Source organism: Myiozetetes cayanensis, unplaced genomic scaffold, assembly GCF_022539395.1.
Source record: "Myiozetetes cayanensis isolate MyiCay16 unplaced genomic scaffold, myiCay2020 scf17, whole genome shotgun sequence".
In the NCBI taxonomy this organism is placed as follows: domain Eukaryota; kingdom Metazoa; phylum Chordata; class Aves; order Passeriformes; family Tyrannidae; genus Myiozetetes; species Myiozetetes cayanensis.
Genome location: NW_026087378.1, coordinates 14,743,324 through 14,769,600, shown reverse-complemented (window position 1 = coordinate 14,769,600; position 26,277 = coordinate 14,743,324). Strand labels below are relative to the sequence as shown.

Genomic DNA, 26,277 nt, shown 5'->3' with positions numbered 1-26,277 from the left:
GGGGCCCCGCAGGTGGGGCCGGGCCCGGCGCGCTCCGCCCGGGGGCGCGGCGGGGGCTCGGCCGGGGCCGCCGCGGCTGCGGGAGGAGCGGCCCCGGCAGCGCCGGCACGGGCCTGGCCGAGGGTCACACACGGGAGGAGCGGCCCCGGGCACGGGCCTGGCCGAGGGTCACACACCGGAGGAGCGGCCCCGGGCACGGGCCTGGCCGCGGGTCACACACGGGAGGAGCGGCCCCGGGCACGGGCCTGGCCGAGGGTCACACACCGGAGGAGCGGCCCCGGGCACAGGCCTGGCCGCGGGTCAGACACGGGAGGAGCGGCCCCGGGCACGGGCCTGGCCGGGGGTCACACACGGGAGGAGCCGGCACGGGCCTGGCCGCGGGTCAGACACGGGAGGAGCGGCCCCGGACACGGTTTTGTTGACCATGACGCTGTTTTCTGAGGGAACACGCACTAGGTGTTTGACAAATAATACATTTAATAAATAATATTCTGATCTTAGGCCCCAAGCCCCAGCTCAGTACCCAGGGGCACTGGCAGGAAGTTCAGATGCCCCACAGAGCTCGGTTCCAAAGCTGTGGGGTGTCACTGCACACACTTTGGCCGTGTTCTCCCAAAGGCTAGTTCACATTTCTGACTGGCTTTTTGTGGCTGATCTTTTCTCCACCTCTAATTGATTAAATAATAATAAAAAAAAAGGTATACTTTTTACAGCATTTTTGAACAGTAGTATTTAAAAAGATCTTTCATTCCCTGTTGGAATCACACAGCTGTGAAAATTATCAAAGGAGGAAAATGAATGACAAAAGAGGAGTTAAACCACAAAATCACCCTTGAGCATGGCTAGGGGCAGCTTCCAAGGATTCACAGGGTCAGGACTGAGCCACCTGAAAGCCAGAAAAACTGCACTACCCCATTATACTCTTCCTGTGCGGAAGAACTGTGGAAGAGTTGTTTTTAGGGTTTTATTTTTATCCACGCTAAATACATTTTAAATTACGTCTTTAACCTTCTTGGCACCAAGCATTTACGCTGGGAGACTTGCTCTGCAATAACAACCCAGACGGAGAGCAGGTGAGACAATGTCAGTGCACGTTTTTATTACAATGAGCACAGGAGTTAATGAGTGACGATTACACAGCGTCACACGGGCTGAGCAGCCCCGGTGAGGCAGCGGAGGAGCGAAGGTTGCACACACACACCCGAGTGAAGGTGACAGCGGTGGCACAGCAGGCACAGCGCGATGGCCCCTGCGCTCAGGGAGTGATCCAGCTGGGCCTTCCCTCATTTCCACCGCACTTCAGACACCGTAAGGCCTTCCAACAGCACTCCTCAGCAGGACATTCTGCTCTTGCGAAAGGTCGTCAAATCTGCTGCTAGAAATGCTAAAATGTGACGCCAGCTCGAGTGCAGTGGTGTAAGTGAGAAAAATGAGACTGATTAAAACAAGGTTTTTTAAAAAACACAATCCTCTTTCTTACTTAAAAAAGGAAAAACAGGTTTTAAGATACTACAAGGTTCAAGAGTATAAAAATATTTACCTTTTAGAAACACCCAAGCGTACAATCTCATACAATAAGTCTCAACTTAATATAAAAATCTTCATAAAAATATGGCCACCTATATTTAACTCAAGTCCTCAAACCTGTTCTGTGATGATATATAAGGGCTTTCTTGAGAAATTTAGGTACATCTAAACAACTGTTCTATAGATTAATTCTGCAATAAGTAAAAACAAGATTAAATACTGCTGTCATTAGAGAAATTACAGCTTGAGAAGGGATGAGAACATCAGGGGTCACAGGACACTGGTTACCTCATGCCATGTTACATTTATGGCAAAAGCATAACTCCAGCAAATTATTAGAAAATAGTATTTCCACTCCCCAAAGCAGCTTGAATTAATTGCACAAGTTCCTTGCATTTAAATGTTATAAAGCTTTATATTTGTGCTTGAACGTCAGGGAGAGGCTCATTCCTGTGCCAAGTGCCAGCACAAGACAGCTCACCCTGAACTCTCGCAGTAGAGATGAGACACTGTGCTTCTGTTGGCCCTTACAGGAGGTGACTCTGGGCTAATTGTTATTTATAGAGGATAAAAATCAGTCTACCAGGTCTGATAGACTTTATGTGTCCAAGAAGTGCACGCACAGCCAATATATACAAAAATAAAAGGTATTACATTTTTTCCAAAAGATGTGGTGTTTATAAAACAGTAGTAGCACAACTTGAAAGTCTATGTTTGTCATCATCCAATCTACCTATGCTAAACTTTTGTATTTAAAAAAAAAAACGTACATAATCTGTAAGTTTTGAAAAACAAAACACTGGTGTTTAGTTTCGTTTTGAAAAAAAATGTGGTCCCAAATTAGTCATTTTGCATTTTTAATAGCTGCAGGTAAATATCTCCAGTACAGATTTTTAAAAGCAAAGCCCCTTTAAATTTGTAAATGGTACAAGGGCTTTGCAGAGGCTTTTGAAACTGCAGTGAGCTTTCTCTGAAGGTGCAGAACAAAGTGGTATACATTCAAAGGAGAAATTAAATACTTTGGAGAAAATAAAAACAACACCCTGAAAGACCTAAAAAAAAATGCTCATGCCCAGATACGATGAAAATCCTAAAAGCTAAAATTTCATGGCACATACAGACAGGATCACTGACTGCTGAAGCTTATGTTTCTGTTGAAAGTGGGCATGGCCCATCAGAAAGTCAGCAAACTATAGTCCTTACTCAGTGCTCGACATTTCCCCCCCTCCCCAAAGACACTGAACATTCACAAAGCCCAGGGTGGGCTCAGGCTTTATGAAAAAGCATCATCTTTTACAGGAACAAGTGGATCCCAGGTCCTGGGAAATGCAAGAGCCATGGAAAGCTCCTCTGATGTTCTGTTTAAATCCATGTCCTTACAGCAAAGTCTGCGTCTGCTCTGCTACAGCTCAGTCCTGATCCCACTCAGTCCATGGGCTTTGATCACAGATTTCAAAGGAGGCCAGGACCTTTCCTTCAGGTTTTGAAAGACAGGCACCCAGCTCCCCTTCTTCCAGTCAACACAGTGAGAAGAACCACCAGCATTACATTTGCTATATATTTTCGTCCTTTGAGCAGCTTTCAGCAAGTACCTGACTTACTGGACTCACTGCTGTATTATTCCTAAGGCTCCCTTCTAGCTTACTCCTTGAGTTCTGTTTACACAGCAGGCCCTCATTCCTCAACAGGGACTGTACCTGCTGCCAAACCCCAGGAATCAGGACACTGATTTACAGACTAAGAGCCCTACAGGAGCAGACAGCAGCTGGTCAGTAAACTATGTAATCTGGGGACAGTAGCACAGGGGATAACTATGGTGCAATAGCACTGACTGTTGGGTTTTGTTCATTCTCCTCTAGTAGAAAAATGCATCTTGAGATGATCCTGTTCTTCTTTCAGCCCCTCTGACAGCGTGTGTCCTTCTTCACAAGGGTGTTACCAGGCTTTTAGGACTCTCCTTGGAACTCCTAATGCCAGTGGTTTGTTGCCTGTTTCTGAAACTGAAAGCAAGTAAAAGGCTGAGAACCAGAGAACCCTTTCCAGGGTGTCAGCCACGCCCCTCCCAGTGAGCCCCGCTGCAATAACCCCGTTACCTGCTGACAGGACCCCACAGTGCAGTGCTCTGTGCAGTGCAGTGCTCTGTGCAGTGTGCCTGGCTGCGTGGCAGCAGCAGTGCTTTGCCAGTGCACATCAGCTCTCAGGTTCAGACATTCTGGAGAAATTGCATGATGTCACTGCTGAATTACCAACCCAAAAGAAAATAATCTACGGGGCACTTAGAAAGCTTTGATGCTTTGCAGTGGAACTGTAGAAACACATTTACTGATTGTGAGAAGGGACTGTGCAGGAGCAGGCTGTGAACTCTTGTGAAGCACAGGATGAATGGAAGCTGCCTTACCACTTCACCTTCAGCATCTGCTCAAAGCTCTCGGGCAGGGGTTTGCCGTAGCTCTCCGGGAGAAACAGGGTGAGGATCCCGATCAGCACAGTCAGGCTCCCCATCAGGATATAGGGCAGGAATCTGTCATAGGCACCTGGCAGAACAGAGGACATGCCAACAGTACTTAATGTCCACAACCAACAAGCCCACGTGGAAACTTTCAGACATTGCTGTAATGCAGAATTCATTTGGAATAATTAGCTGAAAGCTTCATAAATATCAAAGGTGAATCCAAAACTGAGTTACATCTTTTACCTGCCAGCAAACAAAGGGATTTTCCAGTTTTAAAAATTTTAAAGCTTCAGCGTGTGCTCTTGGATGGCAACACCTACCATCAGTTTGTGCCAACCCCCATGTTTGTGTAGTGGATAATAGTTTTGGGGGTTGGGGATTTTTTACATTTTCAGCTGGGCTAGCCAACATCTTTGCAAGGCAACAGCTCTGCTGGGATCACTGCTGGAGTCTTCAGCACTGCACTGTCATCAGGAACCAAATCCTCTGTTAAATAATTCAGTACGAGGGAATAAAATTGCTCATAAGCAACCAAGCAACTCATCAGCTGCCTGGGATTGTGCATCCCGCTGGGCTGGTGCAGAAGAAGGGAAGAGACTAATGCAGCTGGACAGGCCAGCTACAGACTAACAAGTCATCAACAGGGGAATCCTTCAAAGCCTTCCTTCCTGCAAAGGGAGACAGCATCAGGCTTCCTGAGACACACACGAGGCTCTGACCTTGGTCTACTCAGAATACTATTTTGGACTGGAAGGCAGCAGCCCCTGCCAGCAGCCTGAAGCTGGCACAGGAGTGTTTGGGCAGGATGCAAGATCCTCAAGGCACAACAGCACAGCAATGGAAAGATCTTTCAGGAAAGGGATTACCAAGGAGTTTTTAAAGTATTTAAGATACAGAAAATACCAAACTGGACTTGACAGCTTTATTTTATAGCTGGGATAGAGCAATGTGCTCTATAATGTATGGAATAAACCAGGATTGAAGTGAGGACCCTTGGGTATGTCACACAGAGCCAAAGTTTGTGATTTGATCTCCTCTGTGTTGATGAGCTGGATGAAATACAAGGTCCTAATTTAGCTGTAGCAAATGGCAGCAGCTGACAAGTTTCTCCTAGAATCTCTTAGAGTTTAGGAAATTATTTTGATGAGTTTGGAGAGTGCAGATTCTGAGAATGTTCATATTCCCACCTGGTTCATCTCCTCCTGACATACCCATCTTGGGATGTGCACAGAGTACCATGCAACGGATTTCCCAGTGCTGCATTTCCTTACTTGCAAGATCACTTCTTGTCCCATTCTCCTGGGAAACTAACTGGCATCCCAAGATGTGATTATCATCCCAGCCACTCCATTTGCATGGTTTACAAGCACCATCACTGTCCTGGACCAGCCTGGACTCACTTCAGTGATATGTGAGCAGTCCCTAAAGGAAAGAAGTGCCTGATCCTTCTGTGAAGCCCCAGGAGCTCCCCTTCATTTCTGCCGTGTATGGCAGTGGATTCAGACCCAAGGTGAGAGAAGGGACTCGAGAGTGAAGTGAAGGGACCTAAAGCTGAGCCTGCACTGCAGAAGCTCAGATGGCTTCTCTGGGCAGCTGTGGGGCACGAGGCAAGAAAGGCAGGATGTCTCACCCAGGTAAACAAAGTAAGGGGCAATGATGCTGCCCAGCCTGGAGGCCGTGGACGTGGCTCCCACTGCCATGTTCCGCACCAGGGTTGGGTACAGCTCCACGTTGTACACATAGAGCATCGAAAACGCAGCTGTGATGCCAAACTTCCCAAGCATCACCAGACAAACAGAGAGGACGTTGAGATCTGGAGGAGCAAAAATAAAATCAAGGTCAATAAACAACACCCTGTGCTTATTACTTCTATTTCTTCTACATCCAAAAGATTGTATTGCTGGTCTTTTTCCTAAAGGCTGTGGGTTTGGTATTGTTTGTTTTTTTTTAATTATACCAAGTATTAACCCATCCCTGGATGACTTGGCTCCAAACTTCCCACTGAGCATAATGTAGCTGTTCAGGTTATTTTGCACTTCCCAGATTTTGCTTGTCTCCAAGTAAACCAGCATTTTTGAAATGGAACAAAACTCTGGATTACACAGCAATAAAGCACAAGCTTAAATCCCCCCCCCACCCTTTTTTAAAAATGCTGTGGAGATTTACTCGCACTGAAATCTGGATGCAGGTTTTTTCAGTCTGGATGCACAGCCAGATAAATCCCAGTACACTCTGGGCTCTCATTTTAGAAGCTGGTTCCCCGGACTGTATAAAGCTCAGTAACCTGGCACAATAAATGAGAGTTGAGTGTGACTCAGCATATAGATACGCAATAAAAAAACCGAAGGCTGCAAGGGATCAGCATAAACTCGGCCTCAAATTCTTAATTTGATGCTGGTTTCCAGTAGTTTTGCAGAACTAGTACATAGTACCATAAGCTATTCTGAATATTTTATATACTAAAGTCACATCTTGAATTTTGTACCTGCAGGAACCAGCTGAATGAAGAGGACAACACTTCCCCCTAAAAAAAGGATGCCAGATAAGGAGTAGCGGCGCGGGAGGGAGCGGAGGAGGAGCCAGGCGATCACATATGCTGGGACCTCAATCACAGCCGAGAGGAAACAGTTGAGGTAGGCATTTCCATGCCAGTCTGGAGTGCTGAGGGACAGGCCAAAGTAACCAACTGACGTGAAAAACCTGGGAAAAGCAATAAACCCAAGTTATTCCAGAAACAGCAGGCTCTGAACGCCTCCAGTGTTGCCTCAGATGTTGTTACAAATATAGGATGTCGCAAAGCATTGCCACAGGTATCGTGGCTTAAAAACATCTCAGTGGCAACCCCAGCTTTCTAATTCTGTCATCCCTTCCAGTGGCCACATCCACAGCAGCTTGAAGAGACCTTGGATTTCTCTGTCCTTCCTGCACACACTACACCAAGTGAAAGGCTTTGTGGAAGTTGTTCACAAAGGCTTTTCATTGCAATAGACACAACAATACAGTGGAATGACTCTTGCAAGCTTCCCATGCCAACTACATTCCTACTTGTAGCCAACTCCAGTGACAGGATCTCCCCCCCTCAGCAGTTCCGTTACAACTTATTTAATCTTCACAAGAGAGCTGGATGTTCAGGTTTCAAATCTCAAAAGTGCCTCACTATGGCATGCCAAGTGTGCTAGCCAGTTCCTTTCTGCTGGGGGAAATATGGCCAGAAAAGGGTGCTGGTTTGTCTACATGGGTCCTCATTCCTCGTGGCTGCCCAGGCAGGGACCAGGATCTCACTGAGATGGGCACTGTACAGAAACAGAACAAAAATGCTGGCCATGGTTCTGCTTTTTGTTATGCTACCGAGTTGCTGCCTTTGCTTCAGGAAGAACCTCTCTCTTCAAATAGAGATTACAGAGATGGGAGCATTTAAAAAAAAGAAAAGCAACATAATTTAAAATACACAAGTTGTTACATATGGTTTCTTAACTATTTTACAGCTAAGTCGAGGCTACTGTCTGCAGATCCTTGTGTAATAATGCAGTGTGGGCGTGAGGACACTGAGGGCCATGTGCCAGCCAAGGACCATGTGGAGATGGGCTCCGAGGCTCAGACTCATTATCTAAACCTGTGGCATGTGCCCTCAAATCAGAAACTGTTTTATTGCCTGGGTACTGTAGGAATACACATTTCCTTACCACAAAAGTAATGACATAATAGTAATAGTTGCAATGTTTCGGGTTCGAAATAGGTCCAGAAGGATAGCCTTCTGCTGCTGCTGAGGCTTCGAATCCTGCATCTGAAGGAAAAAGGAAAACAAAACCGAAAAAATTCCCACACACCTAAGAGCAAAACAACCTGTGCTACCCACAATCCGGGCAGTTACGAAGTTACAACTATCAGGGGATAATTGGCAGCCCAAGGGCCACTTTGCCCCAGGGAGGGCAGTCCTTAGGCAGAGTTTGTCTCTGCACCCCACTGCACTCGTGGGAGATTGCACTCTTTTGTTAAAAAAAATGGTAATGCTGAGACAGAACTTGCTGCTAATTAGAAAGGAGTATCAGCTGACCAGACAGACAAATTAATGTTTCCTTAGAGATCTCACACTGTACTTCCAGGAGTAACCTCAATACCAGAGGCATTTTTCTGTGCACTGTCCACTCAGCTCTCCTCCGTTCAACCTTCACAAACGATGTGAAATCAGTGCAGGAAATCACCCGGTTTTGCTGCCTGCCAGCACCTGACGGGGAGGGCAACAGATGCCAGAGGCTGGTGAGGTGGCCAGGGCACAGCATGGGAACATCCATCACCTCAGATCGCACACAGGGTCCTGTTTGAGGCTTGAAGCAGGAATCTTCTGGGTGGCATTGGGTGCCCTTCTGTCTGCACGCTTCCACCTTGCCAGGGCAAAGCCAGCACTTGTGTCCAGGCTGCCCCCCAGGCCCAAAGAGAAAACTATCGTGGTTCTCCCAACAGGGCTACCCAGGAGATTTCCTTTCCTAGGAAGAGAGGATGGTTTCTGAGGAATGTCTTCCTGGTAATGTTTGAAAAATACTTCCAACAGAGGACTTAGAGTGCAGGCATCATCCTCAGGCTTTTGAGGACAGACACTGTGGCACACAAAATCTCCATGAGGTAAAAGACAGCTGAGCTGCTGCTTGGTCTCGAAAATCCATGGGAGTGATGAAATGCTGCAACCTGAAAAAGTCATCTTGGGTTTGAAATGAGTGAAGATGAAAGACAGTGTGAAACACATCCGAGCACCGGCTGTGAAGGAAGGAAAGGGGTTTTCCGTGGTTTCTGTAGGACGAGCTTCCCATCTCTGCAATATGCACTTCAATTTACACTAGAGCTTACACTTGGAAAAGGGATCTTCAGCCAAAATGGAAGTGTGACATTCAGGTGCGGGATCCTGGCCAGGGGAGGTGGAACACAGCATCTCTGTCCTGCAGAGGAGCACACGGTGCTTTGCTTTCTGCTCTACCAGGAGACACGAGGAGGCATAAAATGCAGGTGCCACTATGAGGCAGCAGAGGAAGATCTGACCTACAGGTCATTGCTGACACAAGGCCAAAGAGTCGAGCTGCTGGTTTCTTGGCACAAGAAAAATATCTGTGCCTCTTCAGGAGAAGCTCCAGCGCGGGCAGAGCCACTAGAGGGGGAGATGAGCACACGAACCAACCATCCTGCGGGGGCTCTGCTGCTCCCCAGCTGTCTGGGTGTCAGCTTTGCACCAGGCTGTCTTCTTTTAACCAACAGATATGAAGTACAAGAAAAAAAAAACAGTTTTGAAGAAGAGCTTGATGTTCTTCAGAGCCTTCACTACCATCCTGGTTTTCAAGTGCCCTGGGTAGCACTCGGGTGCTTTGACTGGTTTGTGCAACCCAGAGAGTCCCGCAGGTTCCACGCAGCCCCAGACACGAGGGTGCTGATTTAGGGTCCCCTGCACAGCCCCCCTGCAAAGGGCTGCTGTTAAACTACAAATTGCTAACACCACACCCAGCTGAAATGGGCACAAACACATCTTCCTTGGGTCTTCTCAGTGCCCAAAGGATAAAGCAATCTGGGGCACCCTTGCTTTGAAAACCACAACAAACCACTGCTGAGGAATACCATTTTACCATAAAAACCAAGTAATAAAACCTCCCTTTGGGTTCTCACTTTGATCTCTCTTACCCAGCTCTTACCACACGCCAGAAGTCCCTGCAGCCTCTGAGAGCTGCTGGTGCAGACCAGTTCCCTGCTGGCATTTCCCAACCAGTCAATTGGCCAAAGAGGAAAAGTGCCAGCGAGGTGAAGCAGCAGGATGTGTGGAACATACCTCTGCAGTGTCAAAAGCACAGCTGGGGCTGCAATGCCATTGATTTTTGCAGCCTTTCGGATAATAACTTCTGCCTCCTTGTATCTTCCCTGGGAGATCAGCCACCGAGGGGACTCAGGAATCACCCTGCAATAAGTTTCAGAATAAATGATTCAACATTTTCACAGGAGTAAGACGTTACAAGGAACATATTTGTTGTGTCTATGAATTATGCTCTCATCTCACAGGTTGCTTGCAGCAGGAGACAGCCAGCACAGAGGGGCGTGGGCAATGTAATTCAAATGCATGGGACGTGGTTATTCTCATGCTAAAGTAGATGCATGCTTAGGCCTTTGTCCTCACTGCTTGTTTTTCAAGGAATAATTGATGTCCACCAGATGTCACCAGATAGACAGCAAGGATGGGGGTAGCTTAGCCAGCACTGAGCAAAAATATTCTCAGGAAACTGCACACAGTGTGGAAATGCTTTAAGTATGCACAGGGTATATTTAAAGGCTCTGTGTCACAGGAGTCTTATTTACAAACCTCACCGTGTTACCACAGCTCTGAGCAGGCTCTCCCAGGCAGAGAACTGGGGCAGTGTCCCCTTGCAGAGTTGATGACATTTTCTAATCAATTCCAGGCACGTGTTGGGTGAATTAACACCAAACACAGGACAGAAAATTCCACTTTTCCTTAACTAAATCCTTTGATCTCAATAAGTGCTGCCTTGCTCCCTTTAGCCAGCAGCACTTTTTCCTCTCCTTGGAAAAAAGTAGGTCAGACTCCTTTTCTGATGAACTCTAAAGGACTGACTCAAAGACAGGTCAATAATTTCAAACATCAGATGATTTATATCTGATCCTTAACCACGCATGAGACTCTGTGTGAGATGAGCTGCCTCCACTGCTCTTCTTTCTGGGCAAGCTGAGGATCCCGAGACTGCAGAGACAATGCTGGGAACCTTCTGGAGAACTTGGAAGTGAAATGAGTAAAAGAGCAACTATGGCACAGAGCAGTGGGATGTGCAAGTCACATGGCCCGTGCAAGCAGTAGGTCCACATGCCCAAATGCCAGCTGATGCCAGCCTGCCTTGGCAGAGCTTTGCCAGTGCACCTTGGTCCCCATCTCCCCCCACATAAGCCCCTGACTGGAAGTTCCACCCATGGAAACTTTCTGCATGCTTTGCAGTGTACACCCTTAAAAAGTAGGACTGTGAGGCCATGCCTTGGGGACAGATCTTGTGTTCCTCACAGTGCCTGTTCCACAGCAGACACCTGAGAGGCCTCCACCCAAAGCTCCCAAACCAGGGAACGGCTGCTTGGTGCCCAGGGCAGTGCCACTGTGCTGAAGGAGTCTGAAACATTTCAAGGTAAATAACCAAACTGACCCTTAGACTGAATCAATCTTTAAAAGCTGATGACAGCAGAGGTGGAGATGGAAACCATTTTAAAGGATTGGTTTGAAGACTAAGGTTAAAAAAAACCCAAACAACTGACAAACCAAAACCAGCAGCAGAGACTTCTGACAAGACTTGGACCTGCAGGAGGTCTTTTGGACCATGGAAGAGTAGCTCTGCATCACTTAACTGTTATACAGACATTAGTTGCTCACTTATAACTTTTTCAGGGAGAAAGGGGTCCTCTGGATGATACGAAAGGAGGGAACTCTTCTTGTTATAAAGGGCAGATTGAAAAAAATAACTGGCCCCCCCCAACACCCTGGTGTTCCCCAGCCCCCAGCAGGGAGAGCAGGAGGAGGCAGGGGAGGTGGGGAGCGTGGGCACTCACCACCAGAGCGGGATGCAGAACAGCCCCGGGACAGTGAGCGCCAGCAGCAGCATCCGCCAGTCTCTGATGAAGTAAGCAAACAGTGGCAGCAACATGTAGCCAAATGCAAAAAATATGCAAACTCCTAATGTAGAGAATAGAATACGAACTGATTTGCCAAGAATTTCTGTGCCTGTTTAAAACAAGGGAGGTTGGATTAGTATTTTAACTCTTTCTTTTCAAGCATGACTAAATACTTTATTGCATTTACAAAAAAAAAATAAGCTAAACAATCTTAGAAAAGAGCAGCACAGCACGGACCCACCCCGTACAGAAAAGCTGCTGGGAGTGTTGGGGACCTTCAGATAAAGAAGCTACTTCTGTTTGCTTTGATTAATGCATTGGCAGAGACAGATAAGGACAGGCATGGGGGATGGCCAGCAGACTTCCAGAGGCCTTCCTGACATGCTCCCCCAGGACACAGCCTGCTCCCTCCCCAGGACACAGCCTGCTCCCTCCCCAGGACACAGCCTGCTCCCTCCCCAGGACACAGCCTGCTCCCTCCCCAGGACACAGCCTGCTCCCTCCCAGGACACAGCCTGCTCCCCCACTTAACCCATGGGGATTTAAGATGCAATTCACTGCTGGGCACATCTGGAGGACAGCAGACTGACACGGCATGGAAGGATGTGAATTTACGGTGAGGGGAAGTGGAAACAAATTTCACATCTATTTCTTGGAACTGAAGGAAGTTGGAACGTTGGATCAGCACATCGTGGGCTGAAGGACACAACCAGGGAAGATGCCATCTTCTAGTAATGCTGCTCTTCCAGTAGCCAGGCAGCAGTCACTGAAAGCATCCTACAGCCACTGCACCACGCAGCAACCTCAGATCGAGTCACCAAAACTGAGGCTGTTCTAAGGCTTCAAAAGCACCTAAATTCTTTAACAATAATAACCCCTTCTTTTGCAATAAAACACCTAGCCACTGCTTAGTAAAATCCATGGATGCCCTCAGGTCCACCTCAACTCTCCTTGAGCTCCAGCCCCAGGTCTACAGAGCTCTCCTCCACATGAGGAGCACTGCAAGGGCTGCAACTCCCACAGTTTGATCTGGACTCAATTAAAAAGCAAATAACACTGAGCAAACAGGAGGGGCTCAGAAAGCCTGGAGAATGTGCTTTGATTGTGTATCATGGTAAGAACTCCAACATTTAATACGGCAGAGAAGATGGGAAAAAAATACCCAAGACTGAAAAACCCTCCTGATAGCTACCTGAATTCTCATTTTAGAAACCTGGGTTAACTGAATAAAGTCACACAAAGAAAACTGAAAATAACAACTTGTTGGGCTAAAACAAGCGTGTGGGGATAAATTATACCATCTTCCTCTACTGACTGCTCTTGTTTAGATGGGCCCTCTTGGGAGAGGTCTGATATTTGAAACATCAGTTTATAACTTTAAACATTACACTGTCATTTGTGTCAATTCAAAGCCAATATGAGATGACATCTGTCAACTCCAATTCCCTCATCTCCTATCTCTCCTCCCTCATTCTGCTGGCCAAGGAATAACAGTTCTAGGACAATACCAACATGCCTTCACAAATCTCCACAATTTTTTATAGTCCCAGAGCACAACAGTTCTGAACACAGAAAACTGGGGCCTAAAAGTAAAAGAGAAATTTTACAGGATATGGTTGAAAAAAACCAACATTCTTTACAGAAGGTCACCAACAGCTCAGGGTGGAACTGTTCCCACGAGGGTGGGCAGCAACAGAGCAAAGGGCAGGACGAGCCTGGGTGACCAAGGCTGCTGGAACAGGGTCTGTGCCACACATGGGGAGACAACACAGGTTTGGGTGCTGAAAGCTGGAATGACAAGAGAAACCTGTGCTGAGGTGACCACTTGTAAAAAACCCAGTGCCCCTGGGGTGGAGGGTGCCAGGGCTGCAGCACAGCCAGAGCCAACGGGGCCTTCAGAGGGGCTGGGGTGCTGCTCCCTGCTCAGCCCTGACTGCATCTCCAGCTCATCCCAGAACCAGGATGGCCTTTCTTAAGGACTCACTTCTCCTCCTAAGGGCATATCCTCCTATCCAGCACCTCTAACACGTGCAGCCTGCTGGAAGCTCCAGGGTTTGCCTTGCCATGAGCAGAGGTCACAGCACATCAGCTGTGCAGTGGAGGGGGAAGGACCATCCCCCCTTAGGGCCCTCCTCCTCACCCATGGCAGGCAGCTGATGACTCACTTAAATGAGGAAGCTAATGTCTAAGCTAGTTTAGATTAATCCTGCCCTTTGAACCAGCCTTGAGGCTGCCAGGGAAGGCCAGCACTGACAACAAGTGCCCCAGGGAGCCATCGCTGCTCCTACAGCTCTACAGAAAAGAAGATGGCATGGGACAACACAGGGGGGCCAGGGCCAGCAAACTGCAGCTGAGCAACGAAACAAGCCTGATGTCACTTGGGGAGACCCAGTCCCCTCTCTCAGCAGCAGGAGTACTGGGCTCTGGGCTCCTCCTCGCAGCTTTGCCCCTGCTGAGCACTGAGGCAGCATCCCAACCCACATCCAGCTGGGTACCACATCCCTGCCTGACCAGAACCTGCACTCCTGTGCTGCACAAACCCACGTGCTCCCAGCAGGATTTTCAGCCAGGCCAGCTCCTGACCCAGTGCTGCACCTCCCAGCCTTCGCTCCAGCTCCATGGGCTCTGCACAGCAGTCAGCTCCCAGGACAGGGGGAGCAGTGCCAGCAGTGACAGCAGTGCCAGTGCTGATGGCAACAAGGGATCTCCCTGCTGACAGCCTGACCTAAATCCTCCCTGCACACTGGCAGTGGTGACTCACGGCTGCCTGGGGACACAGTGCTGTATCCCCTCCACAGCACTCACTTCATGTTATGCCCTTCTGCTCTATTTTTACCCCCATTAAAACCTCATGTGGTAGGAAAGACCAGCATTAACTATTACTATACAATTTTAATCTAGCTCACATTATGATCTACAAATTGTAATGCTGGCACCCAGTGGTTTAAAAGCAGTCATAAATATAGATGTGCACATTTTAAAGACGGCTCTTGCAAATCCCAGTTCCCCCTGGACCTGCATCACTGAGCCCCACAATTTGCCCATGCAGTTGCCTTTCCTGAAAACCCTGTGCCTGGTGGGGAGACCTTGGGGTCCCCCCTTCCCTGCAGGGTCCCCAGGCAGTGACTGTAGCCATGTAGCCCCCCATAGCTGCTGGGTCTTTCTTCCTGCACTCCCTGTAGAAAAAAACCAAACTCAAACCCTAGCTTCTAAAATTAGGGACTTTACCACTAATCTCAACACTGAGACCAGTGACTTCATGGCTCCTGGGGCTCTGACACCCACCCAGCTCCCCTGACATTCCCTGTCCTGGAAGCACTGGCTTGCTCCAAGGTTTTGCACCCAGGTATGCACTGACCCCTCTGCAAAGGGGTGCAGAGGCAGGGAAGAACCCAAATGCTTCCTCTGTTTCAGACCTGCTGCTGCTAAACCCTGGACCCTGCCTTGAATGTCTTCTCCAAAGAGGAAGGAAATAGATGTTTATTTAGACTCTTCCTGATCTCTTCTTTTTCTCTAAACCTACAGAAACTATAGGCTTGAAAGATCCAAGAGCAAAAAAAATCATCCTGGTTTAAAGCAGGAATTGTACCAGTGAAGATTTACCACTGTCTAATTAAATGATGCAGGTTCAGAGGGGGAGAAGAGTAACAACACCTTAAGCAAACATTTAATCTAATGCAGACATATTCATACCCAGTATGAAGGCCACCACGTAGTTTGAGATCTGTCCCATCCCCACTATGAGAAAGAGCACTGTGAACATCTCCCAGCTGGTGGAGAAGATCTGCAGGAAGCTGAAGCCGGTCTGCACAGCCATCGTCAGAAAAAGGATACTCTTCCTGCCAAACCTTCGGTAAAAGATAAAGATTACTACTGAAACATCATGTATTTATGGAGGGGGCTATGTCAGAGGGCACGGGGGAGCACAAATATCCAACTTCAAGTGATGAAGCTTAGCACAACCTGAATTTTTGTTCATCTTGAAGAATTTTATTCTTTTCATATGCACTAAAAAAGTATTAAAATTCCCAAGACTCAGGAAACAAACCAAGAAGAAAAATTAAGAGCAGGAACTCGAGGGAGCCACCAGACAGAGACTAAGGAGATGAGGCAACAGTACAATAGGGAGACACATGAAGATTGGCACACAAAAGTTAGGAGATGTCCCATTACTGACAGAGATCCCCCAAGAATCCAAGGATAGCTCGTGCAGGAGGGTGTCTGGGCTCTGGGCGAGGCTGCCTGGCCGTGCTGCCACCAGGGCACACACGCTCCCTCGGATGCTCCAGTGGGCACATGGCACCAGTGGGATTTAGTGATTATCTCGTCTCCCTTTCAAGCAGTAACACCAACTGACTTCTGCACTGGGGCAGGAGTCAGGAGATTAAATTCGGATCACATGGAATTTAATGCTAAAGGCTTTAGGATTAAGACTCCCAGTGAGTTTTGAAACCCCTCTTCTAAGAGCCCAGAGGAACTGCTGCCTTATGATATCCTCATTCCCAGGCAGAAGCAAAGCAGGAGCAGAGATCCCACTGTAATGGTGTGGACAGGTAGGGTTGTGGGCTGTATGGAGAGGGGAGCAGAGATGTGCAGAGGGAGTGTATTGTCTGCATTCAACTCTTGTCAGGCCAAAATGTCAACACTGCTGAGATAATGATTAAATGCCTGTAATGATTTTTTTGATACTTTAAATCTACTTAGTGAGATGATGTGGCACAACTGCTATCCATTTACAGGTTATCTGCTTTTTTCTTCCTCTTGGATGTGCTTACTCTTTTTCCAGCAAACCAGCTCTCCTGTGCAGAGCTTCCATTCAAAGGGCAAGTTTCTGTCCTGCAGCTCTAACAGGGCATTGTCAGTTAATGTGTGACAAGGAGCAACATCCTTAAACTACTGAAAATGCCAGATAAAGAAACAATTGCAGATCAAGGGATTTTTGAAGGAGCCAGGTCAGTTACTTCATTTTGATCAAAACCTTCAGAGAATTGCACATTTAAGTCCTTTATGCCTCCCAAAACCAAAGCCCCAGCCCTGCCCTGCCCACGGCGTTACCTGTCCGAGAGCTGCCCCGAGATGAAGGAGCCGATGAGGACCCCCACGAAGAACAGGGAGGTGGTCAGGGGGGCTTTCCAGTCGTCCTCACACACCAGGTTCCACTGCAAGAGAAGGGCCTGACTCAGCCACAGCCACAGCTGAGCCTTGCCCGGCACAGGGGCCCTGCCTGGAGACCCCTCCCCTGCCCTGGCCCTGTTCCAGCACAGTCCCCCACCAGACCCCTGGAGCCGGCTCCCCATGGCCCGAGATGTTCCCACCAGTGAAGCAGAGCAATGGGGACGGGTGAAGAAGTGTCCTAGCTAGGGACAGCTTCCAGTTCCCTGACCTCTGCCAGCACAAAACCTGCTGCATTTCAGTAATTTCTGGGGTTGACAAAACATATGCAAGAAGAGGCACAGAATGAAATCTCTTTTCCTGCACTGACGTGTTCCATCCCATAACCTGCACCACTGACTTGCTGCCCATCACTCAGCCTCATGACTGGAGCTGGCTGGGGCTGGAGATTTAGGACAGAAGCCAACATGGAAACTTCCACCTAAAACTACTCATAACCCCAGACAAGGTTTAAAAAAACAAAAGTGGCATCGTGAGTCTCTGTCCACCGAAGTTACAGCTGAGCCTGTCTCTGCCACAGCTTGTTCCCATCCCCGTGACCAATCTCCTGGTTAAGGCATGCCTGCCAGGAACACTTAGGGATAGGCTGCAAACATCTCAGTCTGAGATCAGATAATACTACCATAATGGTAATCTAATTAGATCACAGATCAAAGCATGGCATCATTTGAACAATTAGGCACGCTATCAGAGAGCGGGGCACAGCCACACACCCTGTGCCCAGAGAACCCCTGGCCGAGCCCGGGCAAAGGCAGGGGTGGAGCAGAAAGCTGCCCTCAGGCTGCTCTGGCTCCTCACTCAGCCGCAGGCTACAACGAGGAGCAACTCTCGTGTCCCACAGACACCCCGGTGCCATCCCACGGAGTCCTGCCAGCACCAACCCCACGGCTGGGTGGCTGAGCTTCTCTGCTCTGCAGCACAGGCAGGGCAGCCCCAGAGCAGGGGTGCTGTGGTTTGATGCAGTTTGCTCTGCACTATAACTCAGGAAGGAGATGCTATCAATGCCCGTTTTCAGGCTGAACACAGATACACTGCCAGTGTATCCTGGCACCTCTGGCCTTTGCCCAGCCTGCAGATAACACCAGCTACAGACAAAAAAGTGAACTGAGTTTAAAAACACAGCCCGTGCCTCCTCCTGAGGAGCACACACATCCTCAACGCTGGAACGTGGAGACTGGTGGACTGAAATGTGCCTCCAGGACTTAAATTAATAACAAAAAGAGCCCTATGGCAGCAGCTGCTGTAAGGTGTCCTCTCATCCCTGCTGGCAAGGGAGAGGTGATGAGGTGTGGGCCCACCCAGGCACACACTGGTGGTTATCTTCGCTGTGTTTGGTAAGGTGGATGTGAGCATGTGGGTCAGTGGGGCTCTGGTATGTCCAAGGATGCTAAAAACATGTGAAAAACATGCGGGGATCTGCTTCACCTGTCAGAGAAAATGGAGATTTCTGTAAAGAGGCTTGATGGAAATCAAATCCTCTATTTAAAACAAACCAAAATTCAGCTACAGGAAACACAGCATTAAAAGTACATTGCAGAGATGTTTCACCACATCCTGCTGCACCTCCCCGTCCCTGGGGAAAGCCAGTGACATGGCAGAATTTGCATCTGATACAGACTATCATTAATTACCTGGATGTTGAGCACCCCAGTCCGGGTTCACCAGCACAGTACCTGTTCCTAGACCTTCAGACTTGAGTTGCTCAAGGTTAAGGATCAGTGTTTCTAAAATGCCTCCATGTGCCAAAGGCACTTTGGCTGCAAAGTAAACCCAGCTGAACAATAACCTGTTCATAAAACTGCGCTTGGTGCCTCCTAGCCAGGTGTTCCCTGTCCCTTCTCCCGTGACACACTGCACAGCCAGCAAAAGTTCACTGTACAGGGTCAAGTCTTGGAGGCCTGGGGGCTGTGACAAAGAGCACACAGCAGCTGTCTGGAGAGGGGAGGTGTCTCCAGGACCTCCCTGCACCTGACCAGAAAGCACACAAACACATCACATCCAGCCCACTCCAAGCACGCCTTGGAGTGAAGCTGCTGAGTGAACAAGCCCCACCACCTGTTTTAGCTGCAGTACCACAGGACCTTGGCAGTGCAGCCCTCCTCCACAGGTACTCCTCATCTCCCCAGGGCCACCTCCCACCCCACAGACTCTGAGGCTCGTGCCCTGGCACTGCATGGGATCAAGCACATGTCCACACGGTGAGGTTTCACTCCTGCCTCAATGCATAGGGAAAAGTGAAATGTAACTTTTTTGACCTCTTCCTCAGAGGGTGCATCCATCCCAGCCAGCACCACACATGGGCACGGGAGCTGCAGCCACAGCTGAACTATCTACAGCTACAACTTCCAACCTGTCTCTACTGGACTAATTATTCATTAACCAGAAAATAAGTAATTCTGAAATGTCCCTAGCTAAGCATACTGGAGAGCAAAGTTCATGTAAAGTTCCAAACAAGAGCTCTGAATGCAGGGATAGGAGCTGCTCAAGAACACTGTTATTCCATCATTTATTTCCATCAAATCCCTCCAACCCTTTCCCACAGCAGTGGGTGGACAAGCTTTCTGAAAAACTGAAACCACTGGAGAAGGTGTCCTGACTGCCCAAAGCAACCCAGCCACCTGCATTCTCAATCAGAAATCACTCATTAACCATCCTGACAACCAGACCACTCATATCAGAGGAGAAAACACCAGTGGAGCCTTGTGTAAATGGCCAGGGCTGTAAAACAGGGAAAATCTGAGCTTGTTTACAAGAATAAATCTGAAGATGAATAACTCAAGAAGTATTAATTATTCACAGATGGCCCCATCCTGTTCCCTGAGCACCAGGTCCAGCAATGAGAGCAGCTCTGCTCGGTGCACAAGTGAGGAGCACAGGCCCCTCCTGCCCAAGCACAGGGTGTGTTCCCGAAGGGCTGGGCAGGGCTGCTCTCCACTGATGGAAAAATCCAAAAGGGAACAAAAAGACCTTCAGATGCCTTCACACCACAGCAGTTCCTCCCCAGCCTCTCGCCTCTGCCAGTTCCCAGAGCTCCTGCTTTCTGCCTTTGCTGACAGTCGGTGCCAGGGCTGGGACAGGGACTGAGCAGGGGACACAGGTGACAGGGGAGTAGCCCCAGTAAAGTCCCTGCCCCTCACAGGGTCTCTCAGTGTGTCTGGGGCACACAGCATGCCCAGGTGTGCTGAGCAGCTCAGTGTGTCTCCAGGGAGCAGTGCTGGGTGACAACCTGGCTCAAGGGCACTAACTGGATGCTGATGCCCCGCTCCAAAGAGCAGAACTGGTGCTGGCCCTTGAACCTCTAATTAATGTCAGCTCTCAGCATCGTTATCTGAAGTAAAACACAGGAAGTGTCAAGTTCCAGAAAAGAACATAATGAACAGGGCCTGTGAGCCTGCCAAGGGGAAAAGGAGCCTCTTCACCTCAGCTGTGGGCTCACACTTCACCCCACAGTGACCCACGTTTCCACCTGCTCACCATTACACTCACCTCTCTCATATCCCCCTGTCCTGATGGTCACCTTTCTCACCTGTGCTGGGGGCACATTCACTTCTCCCCATCATCTCCATTATAAGACAAGCAGATGGCTGAGCCTGTGAGGACATGCTAAACCCTGGGAACAGAGAACCCCAGACCAAGTAACACGGCTGCTGAGCTGGCATCTCGCAGTTCCCTTCAAGCAGCAGTAATAACAGGATTTAATGCAACTGCGTGAATCAAATTACATCTCCAGCACTTAATCCTGTGCCATCAAGTTCTGCTCCTCAGCTGAGTTATTGAACTGAAGCTGTTTCTTCCCTGAGCTCTCCCAATGGCATGTCCTGGCTTGTCTTTCCTAATAAAGAGAAAAATGTTGGGTACAAAAATAAACATCTCAAATTTAACTGAACTGCCTCTTTTCAGCATTTCATCAGTGCCTGTTTTCCTTGTTTTATAACCAAATTCTGTATTTTTTCCAAATGTCCATGACAATTTTAAAACAAAACAAGCATCCTTCTTTTCCATCTGGCTTACAGATGGGAACCTGGCACTTAGTTTCCATCTCTGGATGTGCTATTGCCTCTCTGGCACACCCCAGGCCTCGTGGCAAACCCCACTGGTGTGTTCCATCCGATTCCACACGGAATGCTCTTGTTTGGCATCTGCCAACACTAGTTATTTAATGTTCATTAAGAAGGAATCACATTTCTCCCCTTTTGCTTCATTTACCGCCTCTCTCAGAGCAAGCACTAACTCCAAACCAGAGACTGTGAATTTACAGACACCCCGGGATAACCTGGCCTCCCTCTGGCAGTGAGCGTGGCACTGTCTGTGCCAGTGGTGGCCACCAGGCACCCACCAGGCAGCCGTGCCAGCCCAGGGGTTCAGCTGGGCACATCTGTGTGCAGCGTGTGGGCAGCACCCAGGCTGCTGCTACAATGCACCCCCAGCTCCCCACACCCCCCTCGATCTGGTGCCAGCACAAGGGCAGGAGGTGGCACAGGTGCCAGTGACTTGGCTTTGGGCAGGTGAAGAGGTTGGAATCCCACGTCCTGCCCTCCTGGCAGGTGGCTGAGCCCACCTCTGCACACCCCAGCCCCTCCTCCCGTTCCCCAGGGCACAGACCCCTCGCCTCTCCTTCAGGACCTTTCCTGGCTGTGCCACCGTGCAATGCTTTCTGGTGGCAGATGTTGCTGAGTCACAGGACTCGTGGGGAGGGTTACACACCCACCCCCTGTCATGCACTGCGAGGGTGAGCCATCAGTGCGTGACCAGGGCAGCCCTCGGCCACCTGGGACACGCGGAAGGAGCGCAGCCTGCCAGGTCCGAGCATTGCCTGGCAGGAGGGTGAGCCCGTTATCCCCGCGAACCCCTTACACAGTGTGGCAGAGCAGCAGCAATCCTGCAGCTGGAGCGGAATCATTCTCCTCTAGGAGAGCTCCGCGCTGCTGCCCGCACGGGCAGACAGAACAGCACGACCCTGCCACCACACCGCCAAACGAGCGCTTACGTGACCTGTCACCGCCGGGGTTCCCGCAAGACACCCCGTACGGATGATGCCCCTGCAGAGCCCTACAGACGCTGCCTGGCTGCCCCGGGTCAGGCTCCGGCAGGAGCGACAGAGCACCTGCCTCGCACCACCCCCCATCCCAGCACTGACGGCCACCGAGACCACCGGCAGGGCACAGGCTGCGGGACCAGCGAGCGCCCACCCTGCTGCAGCCCCAGCCAGGCTGGCTGTGTGTTTATGGGAACGTGTCCGCGTCCCCTTCACCGCTGCACCGAGAACCAACAATTCCATCACGCGCAGTTAACCGGGATGGTCAGCGTGTGGCAGAAGGAAACTACCGGGCTTCTATTTTCAGCCCCTGCCTCCCCCTCCACACAAACCTCTCTCCGAGCAAAACCAAGCTGGAAAACACAGCTGAGATGGCGAGGGCGAGCAGGTCCTCCAGTAACCTTCACCCCCGGCATCCCTCCCGCTCCCTGCAGCATCGTGCCCAGCCGGACCTTTCCCATAGGCGCTTCACCCGCTGGCTCCTGCTCCCTGGGCACCCTCCCCAGGGCAGAAGAAGCCACCCCAGGGCCGGGCAGATGCCGGGGTGGGATGTCGCAGCCCCGCGCACCTCGGTGACGATGGTGGAGCTGTACACGTCCCGGCTGTACTCCCAGCCGTCCAGGCACGGCTCCTGCTCCAGCGCCTCCAGCTCCACGTCGGAGCCGGGCCGCAGCCCCAGCGCCGAGAAGTTGGCGAGCGCGGCCAGGCGGTAGCGGCGGCAGCGGCTCGGGGCCTCCCGCCCGCCCCGCAGCTCCAGCGGGATGCTGGCGTTGCGCCACTCGCTGCTCAGGTTGGCCCCGCGGGGCACGGCGCACCGGTGCTCGGGGGTGCCGGCCAGGAACACGGCCGACATCCCATTGAAGCCGTTGGGGATGATGCTGGCGCTGAGCAGGAAAAAGACGAGGCGCTGGAAGCGGCCCCACTCGCCCAGGAAGGCGGTGGCCGCATCGTAGTCGCGCATGTTGAGCGCGGGCTCCGCGGGTGTCCCGCGGCTCCGGGCGCTCCGAGGAGGCGGCCCCGGCCCGGCCCGGCCCCCCCGGGGCGGTGCGTCCTGTCCCGGCCCCCCGGCCCGGCCGGGGGTTTCGTGCCGGCCCCGCCTCCTGAGGCATCCCCGGAGCCTCCCCCGCACCGCGCGGGCAGCGTTGCCGGAGCGTTCCTGGGAGGCGTTTCCCGTTTTTTTCCATTTCACCCGTTTATTTCCCCGGGCACCCACCGGGCGGGGCGGTGCCGGCACCTGCGGGGCGGCTGTCCCGGTGCGGGATCAGCGCACTGGGGGAGCGCAGCGATGGCCCCGCCGTCCCCCGCCCTCCCCGAGCCCCGAATCCACTCCCTTCGGGGACCCACTCCAGCCGTCCCCTGTATTGCCGCTGCAAGATGGAGGCACGATCGCAGCATCCCTGCGGCAGCTGGGCACAGCCGGGAATCACGGCAGCGGCTGATGGACAGGGACCTGCAACAGTGATCCATCAGATGGGGACTGCGGGGGCTGCCGGGGCCGGCGGGGTCTCTCTCGCTGGAGCACCCCACGAAACGTAAGAACCACCAGTGATGTGATCCCTCCTACAGACCGGCATAGAGGAAAACAAGGATCACGCAGCTATAGGAATGAAACGTGCTCACAGCCCCTGAAATCCCGTCCCTAACTGCAGCCCTGTGCTTTTCCCCAGCACTGTTTACTCTCGGCAGCTGACAAGGTCAGCTGTGCCTGCCCAAGGAGCCTGTAGCAGCGCTGGCCTCGGGAGAGGTGCTTTTTATATTCCTGTCTCCTGTCCATTGACTATTCTTGCTCTACACATGACTCTGGCTTTGCATGCAGTCGAATACATGGATAGCTGGCAAAGCTGTTTCAGAAATCTGAGCAACGCTGTCACCTTCTGAAATAACTCAGGGGACACTCAGAACCCCGGTGGTGTCTAAATCGAGCACAGCACTCGCCCTGCTCGCACAATGGGGTGCCCGGAGGTGTGAGCAGGGTGTCTGGCAGGGTGACACGAGCAGGGTGCCCAGCAGGGTGACACGAGCAGGGGTCAGGCAGGGTGACACGAGCAGGGGTCAGGCAGGGTGACACAAGCAGGGTGTCTGGCAGGGTGACACGAGCAGGGGGTCAGGCAGGGTGACACGAGCAGGGGGTCAGGCCGTGCCCAGCCGAGGGTGCCCATGCTGCGGGTGAGGGCAGGCTGGGAAGCGTCTCTCCAGCAGGGATGATGAGAGGCTGATGTGGGTGTGTGGGAAGCAGGCACAGAGAGGAAGCAATGGCTCAGCAGTGCCTGGGGAGGAGAAGGAGATGGCAACATTTATATGACCAGGCAGCGATCCACTGCTGCTTGGGGTATGGGATGAAGAGCCCACGTCACGGGAAGATTCAGACACCTCGTGTTTGGAGAGAGGTTGGGGGTGGCAAATCCACGCCAGGCCTGAGCCACCGCAGGGGCAAAGCTGTCCCCAGTGATAAGAGCAGGGTGGGGGCCAGTTGGGGCAGATCAGGGGCTCCCAGGCAGCAGCAGCAGCAGAGCTGCACCTGCCCTGCCCTGGGGCTGTGCAAGAACCATGGTAAAGACAGGACATGCATGCCTGCTCCCATGGGGAAATAAGGGATGGGAGTGCATTGTTGTGAGCATTAATGTTAATGCAATCTTAGTAATTAGTCAGTCAGTAGTCATTTTTTACAGAGGACTAATTTGCAGTGCTCAGAAATAACTGTGGTTAGGCTGCAAATTTAGCATATCAAAAGTAAGTGGTAGACACATATGACGTGCTCAGGTTTATCTGGTTTGCAGATGAATCCATAATGTATTCTACATTTCATGTGTTCAACATGAAAACACCACAGGTTTTTCTCTTTTACTGTGAATCTACATAAATCAGTGGTTACAGGAATCCCTTATGTTCTGACTGGCTCTGCCACAGCACCATGAGCTCCTGCTGCAATTGTCAGAGCTTTTGCTGGGTGATTCCCAGACTGCAAACCCCACTTGTGATCCAACATCAGGGGTGCTTTAACCCAAGTATGGAGACTATGAAAACCACACAGGATGGTGGCCACTGAATGGCTTGGACAGTTGTGTAGCAAACTCACTGTAGAGAAGGATCAGTCCTCGCTCAGTGAGGTGGGTATCAGTCTCTTCTCCCAAGGAACAAGAGATAGGACAAGAAGAAACCACCTCAAGTTGCACCAGGGGAGGTTTAGGTTTGATATTAGGGAAATTCTTCATGGAAAGGATTATCAAGCACTGGCACGGGCAGTGGTGGAGTCACGATCATCCCTGAAGGGATTGAACAGACATATAGATATGGCACTTGGGGACATGGCTTAGTGGTGGGCTGGGTAGTGCTGGGAACTTTTTTCATCTAAACTATTCTATGATTACACCACAGCCTTATAAAACACGCTTTCAGCTATTAGATGAAGAGCAGCGTGTGGGAAATGAGGTCAAGGAGATTCCTGTAAAGTGAAACCAGATGCCAAGGAGCTGGCAGAGGGAAGGAGGAATATCTCAGCACAGGGGAGAGGGAGCAAATCTTGTAGAAGCAGGAATCCACACCGAGGGGCTGCTGGATGCCACAGGCTGCCCCCCAGCAGCAGAACAGCCCAGGTGCTGCTCACATGCAGGACATCACCCTGCCCCTGTGTGACACTGTGCCACCACCAGCACCAGAGCTCCTGCTCTGCTCTGGCCTGGGGTGGTGCTGCTCTCCCTGCCCGGGCAAAGTCCCTCCAAGGGGCTCTGTGCCAGGTGCTGGAGCACCTCTGTCACCCTGCTGGAGTGTGGTACAGCCCTGCCCAAAGCCCTGGCCTTGCCCTCCTGGCTGCCTGTCCTGGAGCCGGTGATCACGTCCACCAGGGCCACATTGCACTGGACCAAGAGCATCCGGGAAAAAAGGATCTTTGGCAGCCTTTGCAAAGGCTCTTGACTCACCTCAGCCTTGCTCCTCTCTCAGCAGTGCAGAGTAAGTAACCCCAGAGCAGCCCTGAGGGCTGCCTGTGCAGGGCTCACTTGAATCCAATTTACGGGACGCAGAGCTCTGAGGGCACTGTGGCCATCACTGCCCAGTTCCCGGCACTGGTGCAGGAACGTTTCCCCTCCTAAGCAGAGCCAGGCAGACAAGCACTCAGGGTGATTATTTTTAACCTTATTTCTGGTAGGAATCCTGTGAGAGAGATGGAGCATCCATGTGAGGATCTGGGATAAACCCCCCAAAGCAGAGCTACTCAGGTGGAGTCAGCTTTTCCACAGCTATCCACCACTCACCAAGGACTTAAATAATTTTCCCTGGTCACTCCAGCCAGGGCAGAGACGTTGCTTTGGCCCTGGCAGCGGGCAGGGACCAGCACACGCTTCCAGTGTGTGGCAGGAGCTGAGGCACCCATGTCCTGGGGCAGCACCCGTGTCCTGCTGCCCTGGCCCCCCACCCTTCGGCTCAGGGCTGCATCAGAGCCACAGGGAGGGCCAGG

The 26,277-nt window shown here is 51.0% G+C and overlaps 1 protein-coding gene across 1 annotated transcript; it reads right to left on the bottom strand.

Annotated features, from left to right (window-relative positions):
• Positions 1-836: 836 nt before the first annotated feature.
• SLC22A4 (solute carrier family 22 member 4) lies at positions 837-22,798 on the bottom strand. The gene is made up of 10 exons (XM_050311885.1): positions 22,393-22,798; positions 16,673-16,776; positions 15,311-15,465; positions 11,555-11,726; positions 9,782-9,911; positions 7,663-7,763; positions 6,465-6,679; positions 5,610-5,792; positions 3,926-4,061; positions 837-3,527 (listed from the first exon to the last, which is right to left on the bottom strand). The coding sequence occupies exons 1-10, from the start codon at positions 22,783-22,785 to the stop codon at positions 3,452-3,454; spliced, it is 1,665 nt and encodes a 554-aa protein (XP_050167842.1). The 5' UTR covers positions 22,786-22,798; the 3' UTR covers positions 837-3,451.
• Between the last annotated feature and the right edge of the window lie 3,479 nt (positions 22,799-26,277).

Bases quoted from the DNA above. Each gene is read 5' to 3' on its own strand.
- SLC22A4 (XM_050311885.1), bottom strand. From the start codon at position 22,785: ATGCGCGACTACGATGCGGCCACCGCCTTCCTGGGCGAGTGGGGCCGC. The intron at 7,764-9,781 runs GTTCCACACATC...TTTTTCCTTCAG, and splicing joins TTTTGACACTGCAGAGGTAT to ATGCAGGATTCGAAGCCTCA. The intron at 3,528-3,925 runs GTAAGGCAGCTT...ACTTGCTTTCAG, and splicing joins CAGATGCTGAAGGTGAAGTG to TTTCAGAAACAGGCAACAAA.